A 17,641-nucleotide genomic window follows, 5' to 3' on the forward strand; every position below is an offset into this window, starting at 1 on the left:
CTAAAACACTATACTAAAACCTAAAAGCAAAACCTAAAATATAAAAAGAAGTATACTAGATAATTCACTAAGCTCTATTAGTACTATCCTAAGCACCGTCCTGCGTAATATTTACGCTATTTCCTTTAGCCGGAGGAGTAATAATAAAACCGTTTTCCCGTAAAATATCTATTATAACCCCTGTAAGCTAGGAGGTAGAGGTGGTGGTCGGCGTACTAGGACCTTAGTTAGAAGCTCCCTTAAGCTCCTCCTCCTTAAAGAACTTCTTATTATTATCGTCATCCATTAGTTTAATTATAAACTTCACGGTTTACTTAAGCTTAGCGAAGAACTGCGCGAAACTAGTTAGTTAGAGTATTAAACTTTAGAAATAAAGCGAAAAACGCACCTTCTGATTATTATCGTTAGAGTCCTTATTAATCTTACGGACTATAACACAGTTAAAAAGAATTTTAACTAAAGAGATAAGGCTAGTAAAACTATAAGTATAGGTTAGCGGTCGTAAAGCTTAATAGCGTATATATCTTCGAGCTAATACGAAATAGAGTACACGATTATAATCGTAAAACGCCTTAGATAGGGGGTAAGAACTTATAGAGGGTGGTATGCATAGTTTCTATCCTTACACTTTTAGTAGCGATAGGAGCGGCCAGGAACGGAAATATAGTAATTAAACGAGCGCTAATTCCCCGAATAAATACCCTTTATATATTCTAGGCAGGGCAGATTAAATAGAACCGGAATAAAATCATCCTCGGTATTCTTATTATTATTATTACTGCCCTTAGCAGTCTTCTAAGGAGTTAGCTTAGAATAGAGTAGAGATATCGTAGACTAATACTCGGAAATAACTTATAGAAGCACCCTTCTTAGTGCCGGCTTTGCCCTTAGTCTTCTTCACACTATTAGCCGAGGCTTTCTTAGCTACCGCGGCACGGGTAACGGCCGAGAGGGTGGGAGGAGCCTAAAACGACGCTACTAGTTAGCACGCGCCACCGAAAACAAAGCTCCGATACTCACTATATCGCTATTATTATTGTTTTTATTACTATTGATGGGAAAATCGGAAAAATTGGTTCAAAAATCGTTAAAAATTCCTCGAAAAAATAACGGCACGAGAGGTTATAAGAGGGAGGATCTAAAAGCTCTAAAACGCCGGCATAATGTCTTTAATTTAGCTACGGAAGGCCCTATTATCACCTATTTACTACTACTATTAATAGCACTTTTCCTTTATTATTTACTACTATTTTTTTATTTTATTTTATAGCTTTTATTCCTGTCTTTTAACTCGATATTAAGGGCATCACACGACCCTTTAAGGCTATTTTAAGGTTAAAAACAAGGCTAGGTTAAGGTTAGGCTGAGTAATCGTTCCGCTAATCACAGCGTAATAATTAGGGGGTGTGTTATATTCTATTATATAAGCCACGGTATAGTGCTCTCCTATTAGTTAGAGGTGCCCTACTATCCTCGCTTAGAAGGTGGCAGATGTATTTAGGACACGTATACCCGCCCCCTTTTTCTTTCTCTTTTATATAATACAATCATATATTTCCTGAATCAACGCTCCCTGTAAGCACGCTCCCGTCAATTCAACAACAACGGCCTCAACGGTCACGACCCACCCCTGAACCAGGTATACAGGTACAACTGACAAGTTACAACATCATCTCAAAGTCGGCATTCGCATTTTCTGTTCTACAGCCCTCCCCACGACCCAGGCGGCGGGGGCTGACTCGCTATACTTGGCTTTTCCAATCCCCTCAACGTCTCTTGCCAGCTCTGCCAGTTGATATCCTCCAAGTCCAGGTTCATGTCCACGTTATCTATTGGTACATCGTCAAAAAGCCCGCCGCCCGTCATCATCTGGTCGCCATCCGACCAGAGCCATGGCGGCGGGTCATTCTTGGCCCCGGGCGCCGTTGTCGGCAGCGGTAGCGGTGGTGGTGGTGGTGGTGGTGGTTGTGGCCGCAGTTGCGGTTGTTGCGATTGTTGTAATTGTTGCCGATGTTGTTGATGAGCTTGGTGCTCTTGTTGATATTGGTGTGTTTGCAGCCCCATGCCATGCACTGGCGGCGGTAACTGCTGCTGTTGTGATCGCCGCGAGAAGGCCGTCTCGACCGTTTCAGTCATAGCCGGGGATGGGACCCCCGAGACATTCATGGAATGCTGTCCACCTAGGGCCGCGGTAGCCGCCACGGAAGGGTAAAGTGCATGACTGGTCGTCGTCGTCGTCGTCCTCGTCGCCGCCGACGTCGTCTGACTGACATACGGCTGTTGCCACATGGCAGACGACGAACCAAATTCCCCTCGAGTTAGCATCGTATTGTCTGAACGCCCCATCTCCGTGGGCTGAGGAGGAGGCGGTGGCGGTGGCGGTGGCGGTGGTACCGCCGACAGCATGGACATGGTTCCGTCGTTGGATTGTGATCGCGACGACACAGCGGCATCTGGGCTCATCCCACCAGCTGACGACTGCGAGGAGCCGCCTCCGCCTCCGCCGCCGCCGCCATGGTTTGGCCGGGCGACGGCCGGCGTCTGATGCGGGATGGGCCCCTGAGGCGGCAACGGGCTGGTGGTTTCAGGCCGCACGACCTTGCGCCATCGGGTACGCAGTTGCGCGACGCTTTCCATGCCCGGCACGGGATCGATCCGCTCAAAAGACGGCGCAAAGCCGTCCTCGCCGTCCAACCGGTACGTCGTGGCCGGGTCGGCCCGGAGGCGCGCGATTTCGGCTTGCCGATGCCTCCTCGCCTTGAGGTACAGCTTCTTGATGGGGATCCAGACGGCCATGTGGTCCGACTCCTTGGCCGAATCCACGGGGTGGTCGTACACGAGGATGCTGGCCGCCTTCCAGGCACGCTCGCACGTCGGCGACCACGGCCGGCGGGACATCTCGATCAGCATGTACGCGATGGCGTTCCACTGGCGGTACGTCTTGAACAGCCAGCGCCACTTCTGGAAGCGCGGGTCCGTGTTGAGGATGTGGTTGTACTCGACGACTTCGATGGTCGAGACGAAAAGCCGGTCGCGGATGTCGGCGGACAGTTCCGGCCCGCTGCCCGGGAAGAGCATGGGCTGGTAGATGACGAGCCCCATCTTGGCCATGACGACGCGCGCCACCATGGCGGCCATCCAGAAGAGGGGGTCGTCGCCGGTCACGCAGTGTTTGAGGAAGTTCTCCTCCACGCGGTCGTACACCTCCATCAGGAGCCGTTCCCGCTCCTCGCGACCGGCAGCCGCGTTGTTGACGTTGACCGGACCCGCTTCGGCCGAAAAGTGGTGGAGGCGCCTCGCCAAGGCGGAAAGCTCGTAGCGGACCACGCTCATGGCGCAATCGGTTCGGCCTTCCCGGGCCTTGGGCGTTTCCGTGGTGGAAGGGCTGATATCCGAGTCGTCGATGTTCAAGGGCAACTTGGTGTCGAAAGACCGAGGTTGGATGATGAGCTCGGTGCCCGACTCCTCGGTCGACCGCAGGTCGAGGGCGCATATGGCCCACCACAGTCGTCGCCTCATCTCCACCTCAAAAGGCGGAAGCCCTAGCTTGAGGCCGTCGCGGTGAAGGCCCAGGCCCTGGGCCATTCGCACGACAAGTGCCGTCAGGGTCCAACAGAAGCGCGTGTCGTCCTGTCGCCTGACGACGATGAGGAAGAGGGTGAAGGCTTGGAGAACGGACATGTCGGAGGTGTTGAGGAAGTTGCCCTTGGCCAGGGCCTGTTCAAGGCCGAATCGGTACCGCGACAGCAGAAGGGCCTTGGAAGACGCCAGGTGGGCTTGCACATCTTCTTCCTCGAGCGAGGTGATGGTCGCGTAGTACACGGAGAAGACGAGGGCTTCGTTGCCGGGGCTGAGGTCAACGGTCTGCTCGACCATGCCCTGGAATAACCTATCCATGGAAGGGACGTGCAAGACTTTGACAAGCGGCTCCACGTTCTCCTGGTATGTCTTCCACATGTAGAGTATCTGGGACGGCGGAGGATGGAACTTGCTCAGGTCGGCTTCGACCGACCGATAAGCGAAGAGGAAGCCCTGATGCTGGCTCGAATGGGAATGGGAACCGAGGGCGGATTCGGGCGAAGGGTCGGGGGTGATTTCGTCTTCGGTGTCGCCCGGGTCGTCGCTAAGGGTGTGCATCTCGGATCGGAGTTCGTCGAGCTATTTTGTGCGAGAAAGATTACCAATGGTCAGTCGACGTGACCGCAGATCTTTGCGCTTGAGAGGGCAGTGGGGGGAGGGGGGCGGTAATTTAGGGGGGCGGTAATTTTAAGGGGGCCTCAGATTTACCTCGTCGTTCAGTTTGGACAGAAATGCGTTGCTAATATAGCGGGCGGTCGTGCCGCCGTCGTGAAGCACCAACCTCCCCAGTTGCTTGTGCATATTCTCCGGTTTCCCGTCAAGATGGCGGCGCAAGTCGGCCTCTGCCTCGGCCTCGGCTTCCGATCCAGACCGATACGTGTGGGCGGCGCGTTGCGAAGCCTTCGGGGCGCCACTTCCCCCCCTGGCGGACGAAGGGGGGGACGTGCTGTTATGGCGAGGATTCGGGGAGGCGGCGGGGCTGGAATTCTTGTCCACGTCAATGTTGATATCGTCCATCACGTCGACGTCGACATGGCCACTGAGACCCTGGACGATGATGGCTTCGAGTTTCCGCAGGCGCTTCTGGAGGGCCATCTCGCGTTCGCTCGAGCCCTTGGGCGGGGCGTTGGGGTCGCGCGGACGAGGTCGTCTCGGGGCACGACCAGGTGCAGGGAATATGCACTGGATATGGGCGCGGCGGCAGTTGGAGCAGGGCATCTGTTTGTCGCATCGCACCTTGCGGCGTCGACAGGTCACGCAGCTGCGAGGGTTCAGGAGAGGGGCGCCGGAGGGAGTGGTTGCGACGGGCTGGTCGGGGGAGATGATGGTGGTGCCCGGCAAGCGGCAGAGAGAGGCGGCATCGAGGGAGGCGGACGGGTCATTGTAGTTGGGAACTGCGCCGGGGTTCCTGTTGATATCTCCGTGGGCATGTGTGATTGTGCCGGGGGGGGTGGTCGGGTGCTGGGCGGGCACTGTCGCGAAGGACATGTGATTTGGCGGTGTTACGTTCTCCATGACGCACAGAGAGGCCGGTGCTGGCGAACCAAAAAAAAAAAAAAAAAAAAAGAAGAAGAAGAAGAAGAAAGGGGGGTTAGGCGCAATGGATCTTGTGAGAGGGGCTCGGTTCACTTCGGTCGTGGCTCTTCGGAGCGAGGAGGCGGCGTTGGTGGTCGACGTTTGTCGTAAGAGAGTAAAAGTAGTAGGTGTAATAGGTGTGTATCTTTGAGGGCACGCTGTTTCCGCTCACTGCACCGTCACGACATGCATCTGGGTCGAAGCGAGGGAAGGATCGAGCCGGCGATATTGAAAAGCGAGAGGGAAAATAATGGTAAAATGGCAAAAGGAAAGGCGAGAAACGACAAAGTCGTGCGGAGTGAAATGATGCACGTGTTGAGATGGCGAAGAATATAACGAGCGAGCGGGAGACGAGAGACGAGAGACGAGAGACGAGGTAGGGTCCAGAAGGTTGGCGGTGGGAAGAAGATGAAGAAGGGAGCTGCGGCTGAGCTGCAGCTGCAGCAGCACACGGGCGGGGCCGACTTGGATGTTTGCTATGGGCTATGGTGATGGCATTGAGAAACGATATACAGAGGTGATGTGGTTGATGATGGGGATAGATCGAATTATTTCAGGGGATCTCAATAGATGAGGTGAGGTAGAATGTAGGGATGTAGGGATGTAGGTTGTAGGACGCAAGAGCAAGTGTAAAAGCACGGGGAAGATGTCGAGGAAAGATGTCGAGGCAGGCAGAATGAGTGAGAGGTAGCAGGACCGATGGAGCAGAGATGGGGGCCGGAGGGGCACAGACCAGGTGGGGGTTACCTTGGGGATGCATGTGCTCTTCCTCTCTCCCACGTACTTTACTTCGTACTTTGTCGATATGTACGAAAGTCTTATCCCGTACCCTGGGTATCTCTTTTCATAAGGTAAGGCACCTTACCTACCGTAGGTACCTTACCCACCGATTTAACATCACTTTCAGAGATACACTTGTGTACCTACGTAGGCACCTTACACTTACATCAAGCCCACATACCTGTAGGTACGTGTACATAAATATGTGATGAATAAGACGGACCTGGACGAATTGCCAGATGCATGCATATACGTCGTTCAACGTCCCCTCCAAACGTCTCTCTTTCTCTCTCCTTTTCTCATCTTCTCTATTAGTTTGTGTTACCTCAAGCTGGTCTAACGGTGCTCATCTGCCACGCTTTGGTTGGAGGGGAGGGGGAAGAGGGGTGTTTGCCAAGAATAACGGGAGCCGGTACACTACACTAGTGGCCGCTACTCCGTATCCGTACTCCGTACTCCATAGTCCGTAAATGCGCGAGAGCTAGTGGAGAGGTTGGTTCGTTCTTAGTACGATTCTATTTCAGGACCAGACTACCTTATGTCTGCGGCAGTGCTGACTGAGACTGAGACCGAGACTGAGAACCTCCGACCTCCGACCTCCGACCCCCGACCTCCGCCTCATGCGCCTCCACTGCTTCAGGGAATCCTACCCACCCATCTCCCAATAATAGCGCCGGCTGTGATCCAGAGCCACGGACCATATCACTCACAGTGTCTCTTCGTTTCTCACTCCCGGAATCGAAAATCACTACCACTCGTTTATATCCTCAAATACACTTGTCCTCATGTCGCTAGACTGCCGGCTTTTCTGTCCTATCCTACGAAAGTCGCGCCGCAGCCGGGCAGAATATTTCCCTGTTTGTTGATCTCATCCAGTAATGCTCCTGTTCCTTTTCCTTTTCCTTTTCCTTTTCCTTTTCCTTTTCCGTATGCCTTTGCCGCCAACCCCCCACAATGCAGCCAGCAAGAATATACGCCGAAACACCGACCTTATTACCGTCTCTGGCAGCCAGAGTCTGGCTGACGGAAACCCTCAAGGCCAGACTTCAGTCGATAGACCTGTACTTGAGGCAAACCTCGGCATAGTCCTCAAAATCCCACATAAAAGCGTCGGCGTTGAATCTATTCTGCAACCCCCGGTCCTTCAAAATGGCCTCGGCAACTTCGACATAGGCCTGCCGAAAAGCCCGAAACAGACGAGGCGTCTGCCTGGGGTGAGGGACGTACAGCTCATTGGCGCCGCTGGCCATGGCGGCCTTGTAGAGCTGGTACACCACGGGCGGGGGGCCGTTCCGGAGAGAAACGCGGTTGCAGCGTCCAAAGTCGACCATGAAGAGGTTGACCTCCCTGCGCTGGAAGTTGGGGTCCTCGTTGGCCCAAGCGGTAGCCCGTCTGGCGGGGCGAGGTGAGCCAGGGGAGGACGAGGGGGAGGACGAGGGGGAGGAGGCGGCAGAAGAAGAAGAAGAAGATGGGAGGATGCGGGTCCCCAGGACAAACTCGACGTCGTTGCCGTCTGCCTCGGCACCCCAGTGCATGATGGCAAAGGCCTTCCCCAGTTGGGCGGCCAGGGCCTTGACGTCCATGCCCAGCTCCTCCATCTCCGGGAGGGTGAGGTGGAAGTTGCGCAGCGAGTGGAAATCGTAAGCCATCCTAGTGCGAGGCGCGTAGCGTCCGAGGTAGGGTCGGACAAGGCAGTGCTTGTTCGGGCCGTGCTCGACTATGAACTTGACGATGTCCGGGTCGACGGGGCCGCCGTCCTCGGCGCGGGGGTGGAAGTGGGAGACCAAGGCGGTCCTGACCCGTTTCGGAAGAGGGAGGATCCTCTCCATCACTACCACGTTGGACCTGCACTGATGCTTTTCCGGAAACAGGTGTTCCAGCTCGTTCCAGAAGTCGGCGTAGTCCTTGGGGACGTAGTAGAAAGGGTAGGGGATGAGAACGTCGCATCGGGCATGGTCCCGATAACGCTTAAAAGCCGCATTTACAGCAATGTGCATGGTAAACTCTTCCTGGAGACAGAACATCCGGCCTTGCTGTTCGGGCTTCTCCTTTTTGACGACCATGCCATCACCAATCATCTCGAAGATGGTGCCTTGTGTTCCTTCGCCAATGACGATGATTTCGGCTTCTCTGTTTGGATCTCTGGCTTGCCGGACGCGGCTGAAATACGATGAATGCGTATATATGACCGACTTGAGGGCAAGGGCTTGCTTAAGAGCCTCGGTGTCGGATAGCGAGGCAAACTCTTGGGCCGCAGAAAGTGGAATGGGGGGGGTGCAGGATGGGGTGGGTGTCGGGGTGTCGGTGGAGGACTCGTTGCTTGAGCTTGGCTCACGTGCGGAAGACATGATTGATGGTGATTTCAGTCATTGGACGGACAAAAGGATAGTGATTGTTTGGATAACGATGATCCACAAAGAGGAGATGAAAAGAACGGCCATCGGTGGATGATGAAGACGGACACGCGCGCTTGGTTGTTGAATAGTTGAAGGACAAGAAGAGAATAGTTGAAGGAATAAAAAGAGAATAGAAAGACGAGAGGGAAAGAGGAAAAGAGGCAGAGAGGGGAGGAGGCAGAGAGGGAAAGAGGAAAAGAGGGAAGGAGGGAAGGAGGGAAGGAGGGAAGGAGGGAAAGGGGGAAGGGGGAAGGGGGAAGGGGGAAGGAGTAACAAAGATGGAAAGAGAGACGAGTAAAGTTCGTAAAGATAGTCTATGGCTCGGTGTGGATATTGTGGAAGCCTGGTTGATATTACTTTTACACGGGCGGTTCTGTATCATCAACCTCTTTTCGCTGTTTAGTTTCGACATGCAGGTAGGTAATAGAACATGTTTCTGTTTATTTTATTTTCCTCCACTGATATCTCCTTCATCTTGGTAGGCTTCTAAAGACTGTCAAGTTGTGGGAAACTTGGACCGGAAATCTGACCATGACAATAATCTTTCCCGTACATGTTGATACTTCAGAGCTTAGAACTCCAGTGGCTTATATACTCGTAGCCACTCAAGCCTCCCATCCAAGATATGTGCGGCGTCACGGCGTTACCCTTGAGCGACGAGAATAAATTATAAGAATACTCCGGCCGCCAAGACTGCGACTGTCGACTGCTCCGAGTCTGATACATACCGCTTTCAGAATCACATAGAGTAGCTATTCCATATAGCGGCCGTCTCCCTTTTCCGTTTTCCCTGTACAGCGTAGCAAAAGTCCAACGCGCAACTCGGTCAAAGAGTCGCGATGGACTGTCGTCTGTACCGGAACGAACCCCACGGTCCCCACCACCCGCAAAGGGCGCTATTCCATCTTTAAACTACCTTGAGGTACCTTAGTTTAAAAGCCAAGGGTTTGGTGCGGTGGCTAAGGTACAGTGAGTGAGCAAAAGTTTCGGAATAACCCTAAAGTAGAATGCTTCGAACCTTTTGGGGAACACTTTTTTTATTAGGGCAAAAACTATATTATGTAGCAAAAGTAACGAATCACTGGATTTTTGAAATGTACCGAAATTATTGCTCACCCACTGTAGGTACCTAATGGGTGTTGCTGGCCTCTGTGAATAACCGTACCTTAGGGAATGGATACAAGTGTTATTCGAGTTGAACCCTACTGTACACAGTATCCTCAGCAGCGCTCGACACAGGGTACGAAGCACCTGACCCGTTTCGGAAATTCTTCTTCGTGCCCCTCCATCACCGACATGGGACTTGACCAAAATATCCTCGAATTATTAGAAAATCAAAAATCCCACTTGGTGAAAAACAGATCACCACCAAAGATAAGAGAGATCTCTGGTACGGCTCAAGTTACATCTCTCCCTTGGCTCGGACCTTGTGGACCCATGCATGCTATGAACCATGCCGTGAGTTTGTCTCTCGGCTTCATCAACCCTCGACCCTCGACCCTCACCCCTCAACCCTCACCCCTCAACTCTCACCCCTTACCCCTTAGCCCCCGCCCCTTGGCCGAACAAACTGACGCACCTCCCCCATAGCCGCCGGATTCAACGTCCGCAGAGAGACTTCCTCAATGCGCCCATCACCGCAGTCGCCTTCTTCACCACCCCCTCCCATGGGCGCCGTCTCCTTCTCGTAGGTGAGCACAGCAACCTCATCGTCTACGACGCCCTCTCCGGCCAGCTCTGCGCCAGACTCCCCGTCTTCGATGCCCAGCCCATCCACGGCATATCTTCCGGTCCTTCCCGAGCGACCGAGACAGGAGACGACCACCACCTCATTTTGGTCTGGGGGAACCGTTCGGTCGCCGTCTTCCCTGCAAGCTTGCTCGACGTTTGTCTTGATGCCGGAGCTAGACCCGGGCCTGGACCGGAATCCAGTGCCGACATACTAGATCCGCCCCCTCAACCGCATCCTCGCATCACCACCACCACCGCCCAGGCCGCCGACTGGGTCCACGACGGCCTCGTCATCCCCGGGGCCAACGGCCGCTGCCTCCTCGCAACCGCCCACAACGAGGTCGTGGAACTCACCTACTCGCCCGCAGACGGCTCCCTCACCTTCGGCCGAGTCGCGTCCCCCGCGCGACCCATCCTGTTCTCCGCCAAGCTAGCATGGACCGCCGCCCACCCTGACGAGGTCCTCGTGGCCGCAGGAACCGTATTCGGCGAAATCGTAGTCTGGACCTGCCGCTTCCCCCTTTCCTCTTCCGACCCCTTGTCCCGCGAGGTGCTCTTCGTCTTCCGAGGCCACCATGGCTCCATCTACGGCGTGGACCTCTCGCCCGAGCTTGACGTCCCTGGCTGCGCCGACCGAAAGATGCGATTGCTCGCCAGCTGCAGTGATGACCGGACAGTCAGGGTGTGGGACGTGTCGTCCGAACAGCCCGACGGCAAACCTGCGCCGGCCCTGGTGCTGGACGCCGCCTTCCACGACGAAGGTTGGGATACGGGGTTTGGAGGTGCCGCTGCCCATCTCGGCGGTGGTCTCGCTTCCGCGCCTGGAAGGGAAATGGCCTCGACCATCGGTCTGGGTCACACTGCGAGGATATGGAAAGTCAAGTTCGCGAGACGGCCTTTCTTTTCCGATTCTCCCCGTGGACGCCGTATGACTCTGCCTGTGTACTCCTTTGGCGAAGATGCCACGGCCATTACCTGGCATTTGGACCTGGATGTCGAGGCGTGGCGGCTGAAGGCGACGAGGAGGAGACGGACGAGGGCTCCTTTTGATATGCCCGCCCAAGACGAGGAGAAGGGCGATGCCCAGACCAAACAACCCCTCGCTACGCTGGTGCAACAGCCAAGTTTCGCCCAACACGACGGGAAGCATATCTGGTCTGCCGCCGTCTCCGAGGTGGACGAAGACACCGCAAACACCTGGGTTGCTACGGGAGGCGCCGACGGCAAGGTGAACCTGATAGCCAGTAGCACCAACATGCCAACAGACCGCCCCACCAATGCAACGTCAAGTCCCTCCCCGTTGCAGCATTTGCCGAAGGAGCTGCTGTCCATCACCATCCAGGAGATCATCGACCGCCTACCGCCCGCGTCCGCGTCTGCGTCCGGCACCGGTCAGGAGGGGTTCAAAGCCCGCCCGTCGAGGGGTAACGAGGTCTTCAAGCAATTCGGCTTCGTTTCAGAAGACGAGATGCTCGTCGTCAGCAATGCCGGTCGAGTGCTGCTTGCATCCTTCGAGGCAGACGCGGCGCCGACCTGGGCCAACGTCTCCCTCTCCGACATCAACCCCGTCCATCTTGCATGTTGCACCGTAATCGAGAGCCCGGCCCGGGGATTCGCCATCCTAGGGACGGCGTCTAAGAAACTCTTTCTGTACCACGACAGGTGTCTCAGGGAGATCGCCTCGCTCTCTGGCCAGGTCACGGATATCTTCTGCCTGGACTCGCCTGACTACCATTTCGATCAGACCAACGGCGGCGGCGACGGCGGGGGAAGCACGAGCGAGCCGACGACAACCGCCGACGTGCTTGTCAGGATGATAGGTGGGCCGGACATCACTCGACTGTTGACCATCCATCTCATCGCAGCCGCTGTCACGTCCGACCTTCTTGTTCCCGGTCAGGAGCCGGGTTATGTCATCACCGCAGCGCGTGTCTTTGGCGACTTGCTGGCCATAGGCTCCCGGCATGGCCACTTGACCCTCTTCAGAAAAAGCCAAGACTGTCTCACCCCCCTCACACAGGCCGAGCGCCGGTCATCCGACGCCGTCACCTCCATCGTCCCGGTTCTCGTGTCGGGGCAGGATGGCCCTTCTGCGCAACAACACTTCCTCACCACCTCCCGCGACGGAAATTATCGCATCTACGAGACCAGCCCGACCTCCAACGGAGGAGGAGGAGGAGGAGTCCACGTGCGGTTACGCCACGAGACGTCCTCCCCCGCCATTGACGTCGTCGAAGGCGCCTGGTTCACAGCCCCCCACAACAAAAGCGGCGTCAGGGAACTCATCCTCTCCGGCTTCCGCAGCCGCTACTTCGTCCTCTGGAACGAGACCCAGCGCCACGAAGCCACCGCCCTCGACTGCGGCGGCAGCCGTCGCCTCTTCACCTACCGGCCCCTCGACCCGCGAGACGCCGCGCGCCTGCGCTTCGTCTACCTCAAAGCCGCGTCGCTTTACATCTACACCCAAGAGGACGCCGGGTACAGGACCGTCAAACGGGGGACGCATGGACGAGAGGTGCGCTGCGTCGCGGCCGCTGGCCGATACGTCGCCACCGGGTCGGAGGACACGTCGATGCGTATCTGGGAGCGAAGCGAAGGCGAAGGCGAAGGCGAACACGAAGACGAAACGGAAACGGAAGCTGGAGGTCTCCGCTGCGTAGCGACAGTCAAGGTACATACCGCAGGACTACAGGCGATCAAATGGCTCCGCGGGGCCCGAGGACAAGACGACGACGACGACGACGACGACGACGGCGCCCTCATCACCTGCTCCGGAAACGAAGAACTCATCGTCTGGCGCATCGGCCAACTTCGAGGCAGCGCCCACCTAGCATTCCCCGGCCCTACAGTGCTGCGGGAGGCCGAGTTCACCGACAAGAGCCCCGACGGCGATCTACGCATCTTGCATCTCGACCTCTCCCCCCTGCCACCCCCGGACTGCGACGACGTCGACGTGGGGGAGAAGGTCGGTGTCGTCGCCGGAACGCTCCGCTTCATCATCACCATGGTCTTCTCCAACTCGACGTTCAAGACGTACCGCTACGCCACGGCCTCCGGGTTCCGGCTCCTGGCCACGGGGCGCTATACCGGCGCGTGCCTCACGCAGGTCCGTCATCTCCGCGTCCTCGGCGAGGCGCGGGGGTTGGAGATACTCACGGCCGCCACGGATGGACACGTCGCCGTGTGGACCGCCTCCTCTGCCCCCGTCGCCGCCGTTGAGGCCTCGGGATCCGATCAAGGAAGAGGAAGAGGAATCGCAGAGTATGTCCCCGCAGTCATCACGCGTGCGCACCAAGGCAGCATCAAGGCTCTCGACGTCGTATCCCCGCCACGACTGGCAGACCCCCGGACCGAGACCGAGAGAGAAAGGTTCATCATCCTCACGGGCGGAGACGACAACGCACTCGGCTTTACCGTTGTATCACGGGACGACACGGACGCGCACCCGGCAACATATGCGGTGGACCTGAGGGCCGGCATGAAAGACGCACACGCGGCATCCGTGAACGGTCTCTCGACCATTGTCCCTTGGGAATCCGATCACGGGAGGGGAGGAGGAGACGGGTCAGTCGTCTTTGCGACGGCGAGTAACGACCAGCGCGTCAAAATCTGGCGGGTGTCCTTGTCGTCCGGGTCGGAGAGGAGACAAGATGCCGCTGCTGCCGCTGCTGCCGCTGCTGCCGCTGCTGCTGCACCACGACGGGGATCAGATAACCTGGACGTTAGGGTTGCGTTACTGGCAGATGAGACCAGCGGTGTCGCGGATCCAGGAGACTTGGAAGTTCCACAAGATCGGAAGGGAGATGGAACCGTCCGGCTTATTGTCGTGGGCGTTGGGATGGAAGGGTGGCGACTAGACGTAACTAGAAAGGGCGAGCCGTTGTTAAGATGTCCTAATGATGGTGAGACGAAATAACGACGAACCGGGCTTAGAGAGAATAGAAATAATAGACACGAAGCAATGTATAGCACTGTTGGCATGTGTATGACCAGCCAAAATATTCCCAACTCCAGTTTGAAGGCCGAGCCTCATGCTCTTTGTAAATGCACGTCGCCAGAAGAATGCAGACAAGTCTGCTCCAGAAAAGTCTGCTCCAGAAAAGTCCGGCGCTATGCAAAGAAAGAAAACAAAAGCCGTCACCCCCCCCCCCCCCCCCCCCCCCCCCCCCCCCCCCCCCCCCCATGCACCCTCAGGTCTCTTGGCCCCTCGTGATGTTCGGCCCAGTCCCCACGCCCGTCACCGTCCGCACCGCCCAATGCAACCAGGTCTCCGTCTCCAGCGCAACCTTGAGCTCATGGGCGCGCACCTCCACATCCTCAACCTGCCGCTCAAACACCCGCACCCCGTCCTCGAGATCACCAACCTTGCCCCCCAGCGCCGTCACCTCGTACTCGAGCCGGGCGACCAGCACCTCGACCTCGCGGACGGCCTCGACCACCCGCTCCCGCTCGGCGGCCACCAGCTCGGCCGAGCCCCGCCGCGCGCGCCGGTACGCCTCGGACAGCTGGTAGTAGAGCGTCTGCAGCGCGTCCTTCTCGCGGCCGTAGTGCGCTTCGAGGTCCTCGACGGAGGAGACCTTGGAGGCCACCCAGGGCGAGATGCCGTCGCGGACCGTGCGGACGGAGCTGTAGAGCGTGCGGGCCAGCTCGGCGACGGCGGCTTGCTGGCGGAACGCGGCGGCGGGGTCGGAGGGCTTGGTGCTTGTGCTTGTGCTTGTGCTTGTGCTTTCTGGGGGGTCTATGCCGGCCATGTCATCGTCCCAGCGTAAGACGGCCTCCACGGCGTCACCGAACGAAAGGCGGCGGGGCCATCGCGCTTCATCAATGGTAGCATCTGGCGGCCTCGACAGGCAGATGATGCTGTGTCTCCGCTGCAAGTAGAGGGCACCGGCGTTTTCGGACCGCTCCGCTTCCAACGGCCCCAGAAGATCGCCGTCCAGGGCTGAACCTGCGACGGATGCCCTTACATCTTGGCCTTCGTCTTCCTCTTCTTTGATAGCTCCATTCACGTGGTGATTCCGCTCGCTCCCGACCGCCGAGGAGCCCGGGCCTGCAGATGATTGCTGGTTGCCCGACTCGGCACCCGCACTCCTGTCCACAAAATCCTGTGATGACCTCGACGGCGGATAGAACTGCCCCTGCTGCTGCTGCTGCTGCTGCTCGCTCTCTTTGCGCATGGCGTTGACATACTCCTCCGGCTTGTTGTGCCAGGTGAAAACCCGATTGACGGCGGTGGGCGACCCGATAGCGGCGGCAGAGCTGGCAAGGGCGGATATACTGGGGTTCGCGTTCGCGTATCCGCTCTCTGCATGTTCGTCCCTACTCGGGCGACTCGAATGACCTCTGCGGCCACCTCCGATTGTATCTTTGATACGGCCCAGGCCGGACCGAGCGTCGCTCACCCGACCGGCCACCGACTTGAAAACGGTTTTCCTGAGGGCGTCCTTTTCCGCCGAGCCGCTCTCGGGCATGGTGACGGCTGAGACGGGCACCTGAGCGGAGGGAAGGGGAGGGGTTTCCTCCTTGGTCCGTTGCGTGTCTTCCTCGACCGGTAAGGACTGCGCACGTTTACTGGGAAAAGCAGCAGCAGCAGCAGCAGCAGCAGCAGGAGTCGCGGCGGCGGCGGCGGCGGAAGCGGTGTCGTCTTTCCGCAAGAGGATGCCGCCCATTTCGGCCGCCTTCTCGCTGGAATCGGGGGCCGCTTTCTTGGGCTTACCGTACCATAGCCATTTCGCCCGCTCGCCAGAAACAAGATCGACAAACTTCACAATGTCGAGGGTCTCAATGTCGGCGATGCCGCCCTTGTCCCGGCCGCCGACCATGCCAATGACCAGCTCGCCCCTTTTGCCGCCAATCTCGGCGACGGTGGACTTGACCGCTTTCTGGACCCCCCAGCCTTCGCCCTTTGCCGGCTTGGCGGTGACGCTGTGAAGCTTGAAGATGGTCTGACGGTCTAGCCTCTTCGTCCTCTCTAGTTTGTGGGCCTTTTGAAATGAGGAAATGCCCCTCTTGGTGGCATCCATGTCGAACACGTCCTTGGCCACCTGTGCTCCGAGGTAGTGGAGGCGGTTCCTCGCTCCCATGAGCATGCCGAGCAAGGCGGCCACGGTGGTGGGGCCGAGGATTCCGTCGGTAGGTTCGACGTTGTAGTATTCGGCGCCAAGCTCGGTCCACCAGTTCCCGATAGCCGTCTCGGTCTTGTCGCAGAGGAGGCCGTCACAGTACAGCGGCTCGAGCTTGCCGAACAGAAACAATGCCAGCTGGCACGACCTCACGAGCTCGAGAACGGATTCGTAGAAAGGCGGTCGATCGCTGACCTTGTAGAGTTGGTAAAACTTGGCTTGGGTGGCCGGAGTGGGGTTCGTGAGGGTCATGCCCGATCGACCAGAGCAACCCAGACGCTTCAGATTCTCGTTGACGATGAAGCTCTGGCGGTGCTTCCGTATATCGCCATCCGGCACGGGGATCACGGTAAGTGCCGATGGGAAGTTGCTGAGGTTGGTCACCATGACCTGCCCTAGGTCCGTCTCCTTGGGTCGCGCATGGTATTGGTGGATGGCGTTGGCATACAGCCGCAGCCTGGGAGACCAGGTTGTCTCGTCGGCCGGGACGGACACCACACCCACAACGACAACGGAATGTCTCTCATCGCCGGTGTAGGTCACGATGACGAGGGTGGGTGACTCTCGAGAGCAGGCCCATTGTTCGACTAGGTACAGCTCGTATCCTCGCAGGACGCTACGTCGCTCGACAACGGTGACGGATCGATCTGCTTTCAGGTATCTGGTAAGTGAATACCACGTCAGTTCTCGCTCTCTTTCTTTATCTCCCCTGTAGCATATAGCTGCGGTCATGGATTCAAGACCCACTCGAAAGCAATGTGATCGGCAACGACCCATCTCTTGTGTGGAACGGAGAGTGGTGTTTGCTGTGCAGCAGCAGCAGCAGCAGCAGGTTCGGTCGAGGGATCTCCGCTCGAGGGGTTGGAACCGTTGGGGGTTTGCTGATGGGAGGTGTCCGAGTCGACTCGAGATGTAGATTTAGGTTGCGAGTTGGTTCGTGCGAGAGACCAGTCCTCTTCCCGATGTGTCCAGGGATCAGGAGTTGGAGTTGGGAAGAATCGAAGGGACATGATGGGAGAAGGGCTCGCTGGTTGCGGCCTCTACCATGGCGACAGGAGCTAGCAATATCCCATTGAAGCGGTGGCGGGCGCCTAAGCCATGTCGTAAACACGTCGAGCTTTTTCGGTTGTTATTACGGAGAGAAGTGGTGAAATGGAGGGAGGTGAAGGGAGATGAAGGGAGATGAAGGGAGATGAAGGGAGATGAAGGGAGATGAAGGGAGATGAATCTAAGAAGAAACAAGATCCGAGAAGGTTGTAAAAGGTAGAGTACGGAGTTACAAAATCTTGGCCCGTGATCGAAGGTGAAGTGGCTTGTAACGTTATGACGTAATCCAGCTCAGGACAGACCGGAGCTTCCAACGATTACCTAATACTGTGTGCTTAATAAGGGACATCCCATCAGATGTACCTCTTCGTACCTGCCTAGGTACCTGTACGCTACCGTTTCCCCACTCAT

The 17,641-nt window shown here is 56.9% G+C and overlaps 4 protein-coding genes across 4 annotated transcripts; 1 reads left to right on the forward strand and 3 right to left on the reverse strand.

Annotated features, from left to right (window-relative positions):
- Nucleotides 1–1,376: 1,376 nt before the first annotated feature.
- Nucleotides 1,377–5,145, reverse strand: SODALDRAFT_349721 (hypothetical protein). Its single transcript, XM_028613431.1, has 2 exons — nt 4,288–5,145; nt 1,377–4,158 (listed from the first exon to the last, which is right to left on the reverse strand). Exons 1-2 carry the CDS (start codon nt 5,092–5,094, stop codon nt 1,702–1,704), a joined length of 3,264 nt encoding a protein of 1,087 aa, XP_028467322.1. The 5' UTR covers nt 5,095–5,145; the 3' UTR covers nt 1,377–1,701.
- A 1,555-nt stretch (nt 5,146–6,700) lies between these two features.
- On the reverse strand, nt 6,701–8,587 carry SODALDRAFT_331635 (hypothetical protein). Its single transcript, XM_028611498.1, has 2 exons — nt 7,806–8,587; nt 6,701–7,574 (listed from the first exon to the last, which is right to left on the reverse strand). The coding sequence occupies exons 1-2, from the start codon at nt 8,280–8,282 to the stop codon at nt 6,981–6,983; spliced, it is 1,071 nt and encodes a 356-aa protein (XP_028467323.1). The 5' UTR covers nt 8,283–8,587; the 3' UTR covers nt 6,701–6,980.
- A 1,067-nt stretch (nt 8,588–9,654) lies between these two features.
- Nucleotides 9,655–14,239, forward strand: SODALDRAFT_292882 (WD40 repeat-like protein). Its single transcript, XM_028608702.1, has 2 exons — nt 9,655–9,788; nt 9,921–14,239. Exons 1-2 carry the CDS (start codon nt 9,784–9,786, stop codon nt 13,975–13,977), a joined length of 4,062 nt encoding a protein of 1,353 aa, XP_028467324.1. The 5' UTR covers nt 9,655–9,783; the 3' UTR covers nt 13,978–14,239.
- A 12-nt stretch (nt 14,240–14,251) lies between these two features.
- Nucleotides 14,252–17,433, reverse strand: SODALDRAFT_308900 (hypothetical protein; the record flags this gene model as incomplete). Its single annotated transcript, XM_028609094.1, has 2 exons — nt 16,931–17,433; nt 14,252–16,844 (listed from the first exon to the last, which is right to left on the reverse strand). The coding sequence occupies exons 1-2, from the start codon at nt 17,191–17,193 to the stop codon at nt 14,252–14,254; spliced, it is 2,856 nt and encodes a 951-aa protein (XP_028467325.1). The 5' UTR covers nt 17,194–17,433.
- Between the last annotated feature and the right edge of the window lie 208 nt (nt 17,434–17,641).

This window comes from Sodiomyces alkalinus, assembly GCF_003711515.1.
Source record: "Sodiomyces alkalinus F11 unplaced genomic scaffold SODALscaffold_3, whole genome shotgun sequence".
Taxonomy (NCBI): Eukaryota; Fungi; Ascomycota; class Sordariomycetes; order Glomerellales; family Plectosphaerellaceae; genus Sodiomyces; species Sodiomyces alkalinus.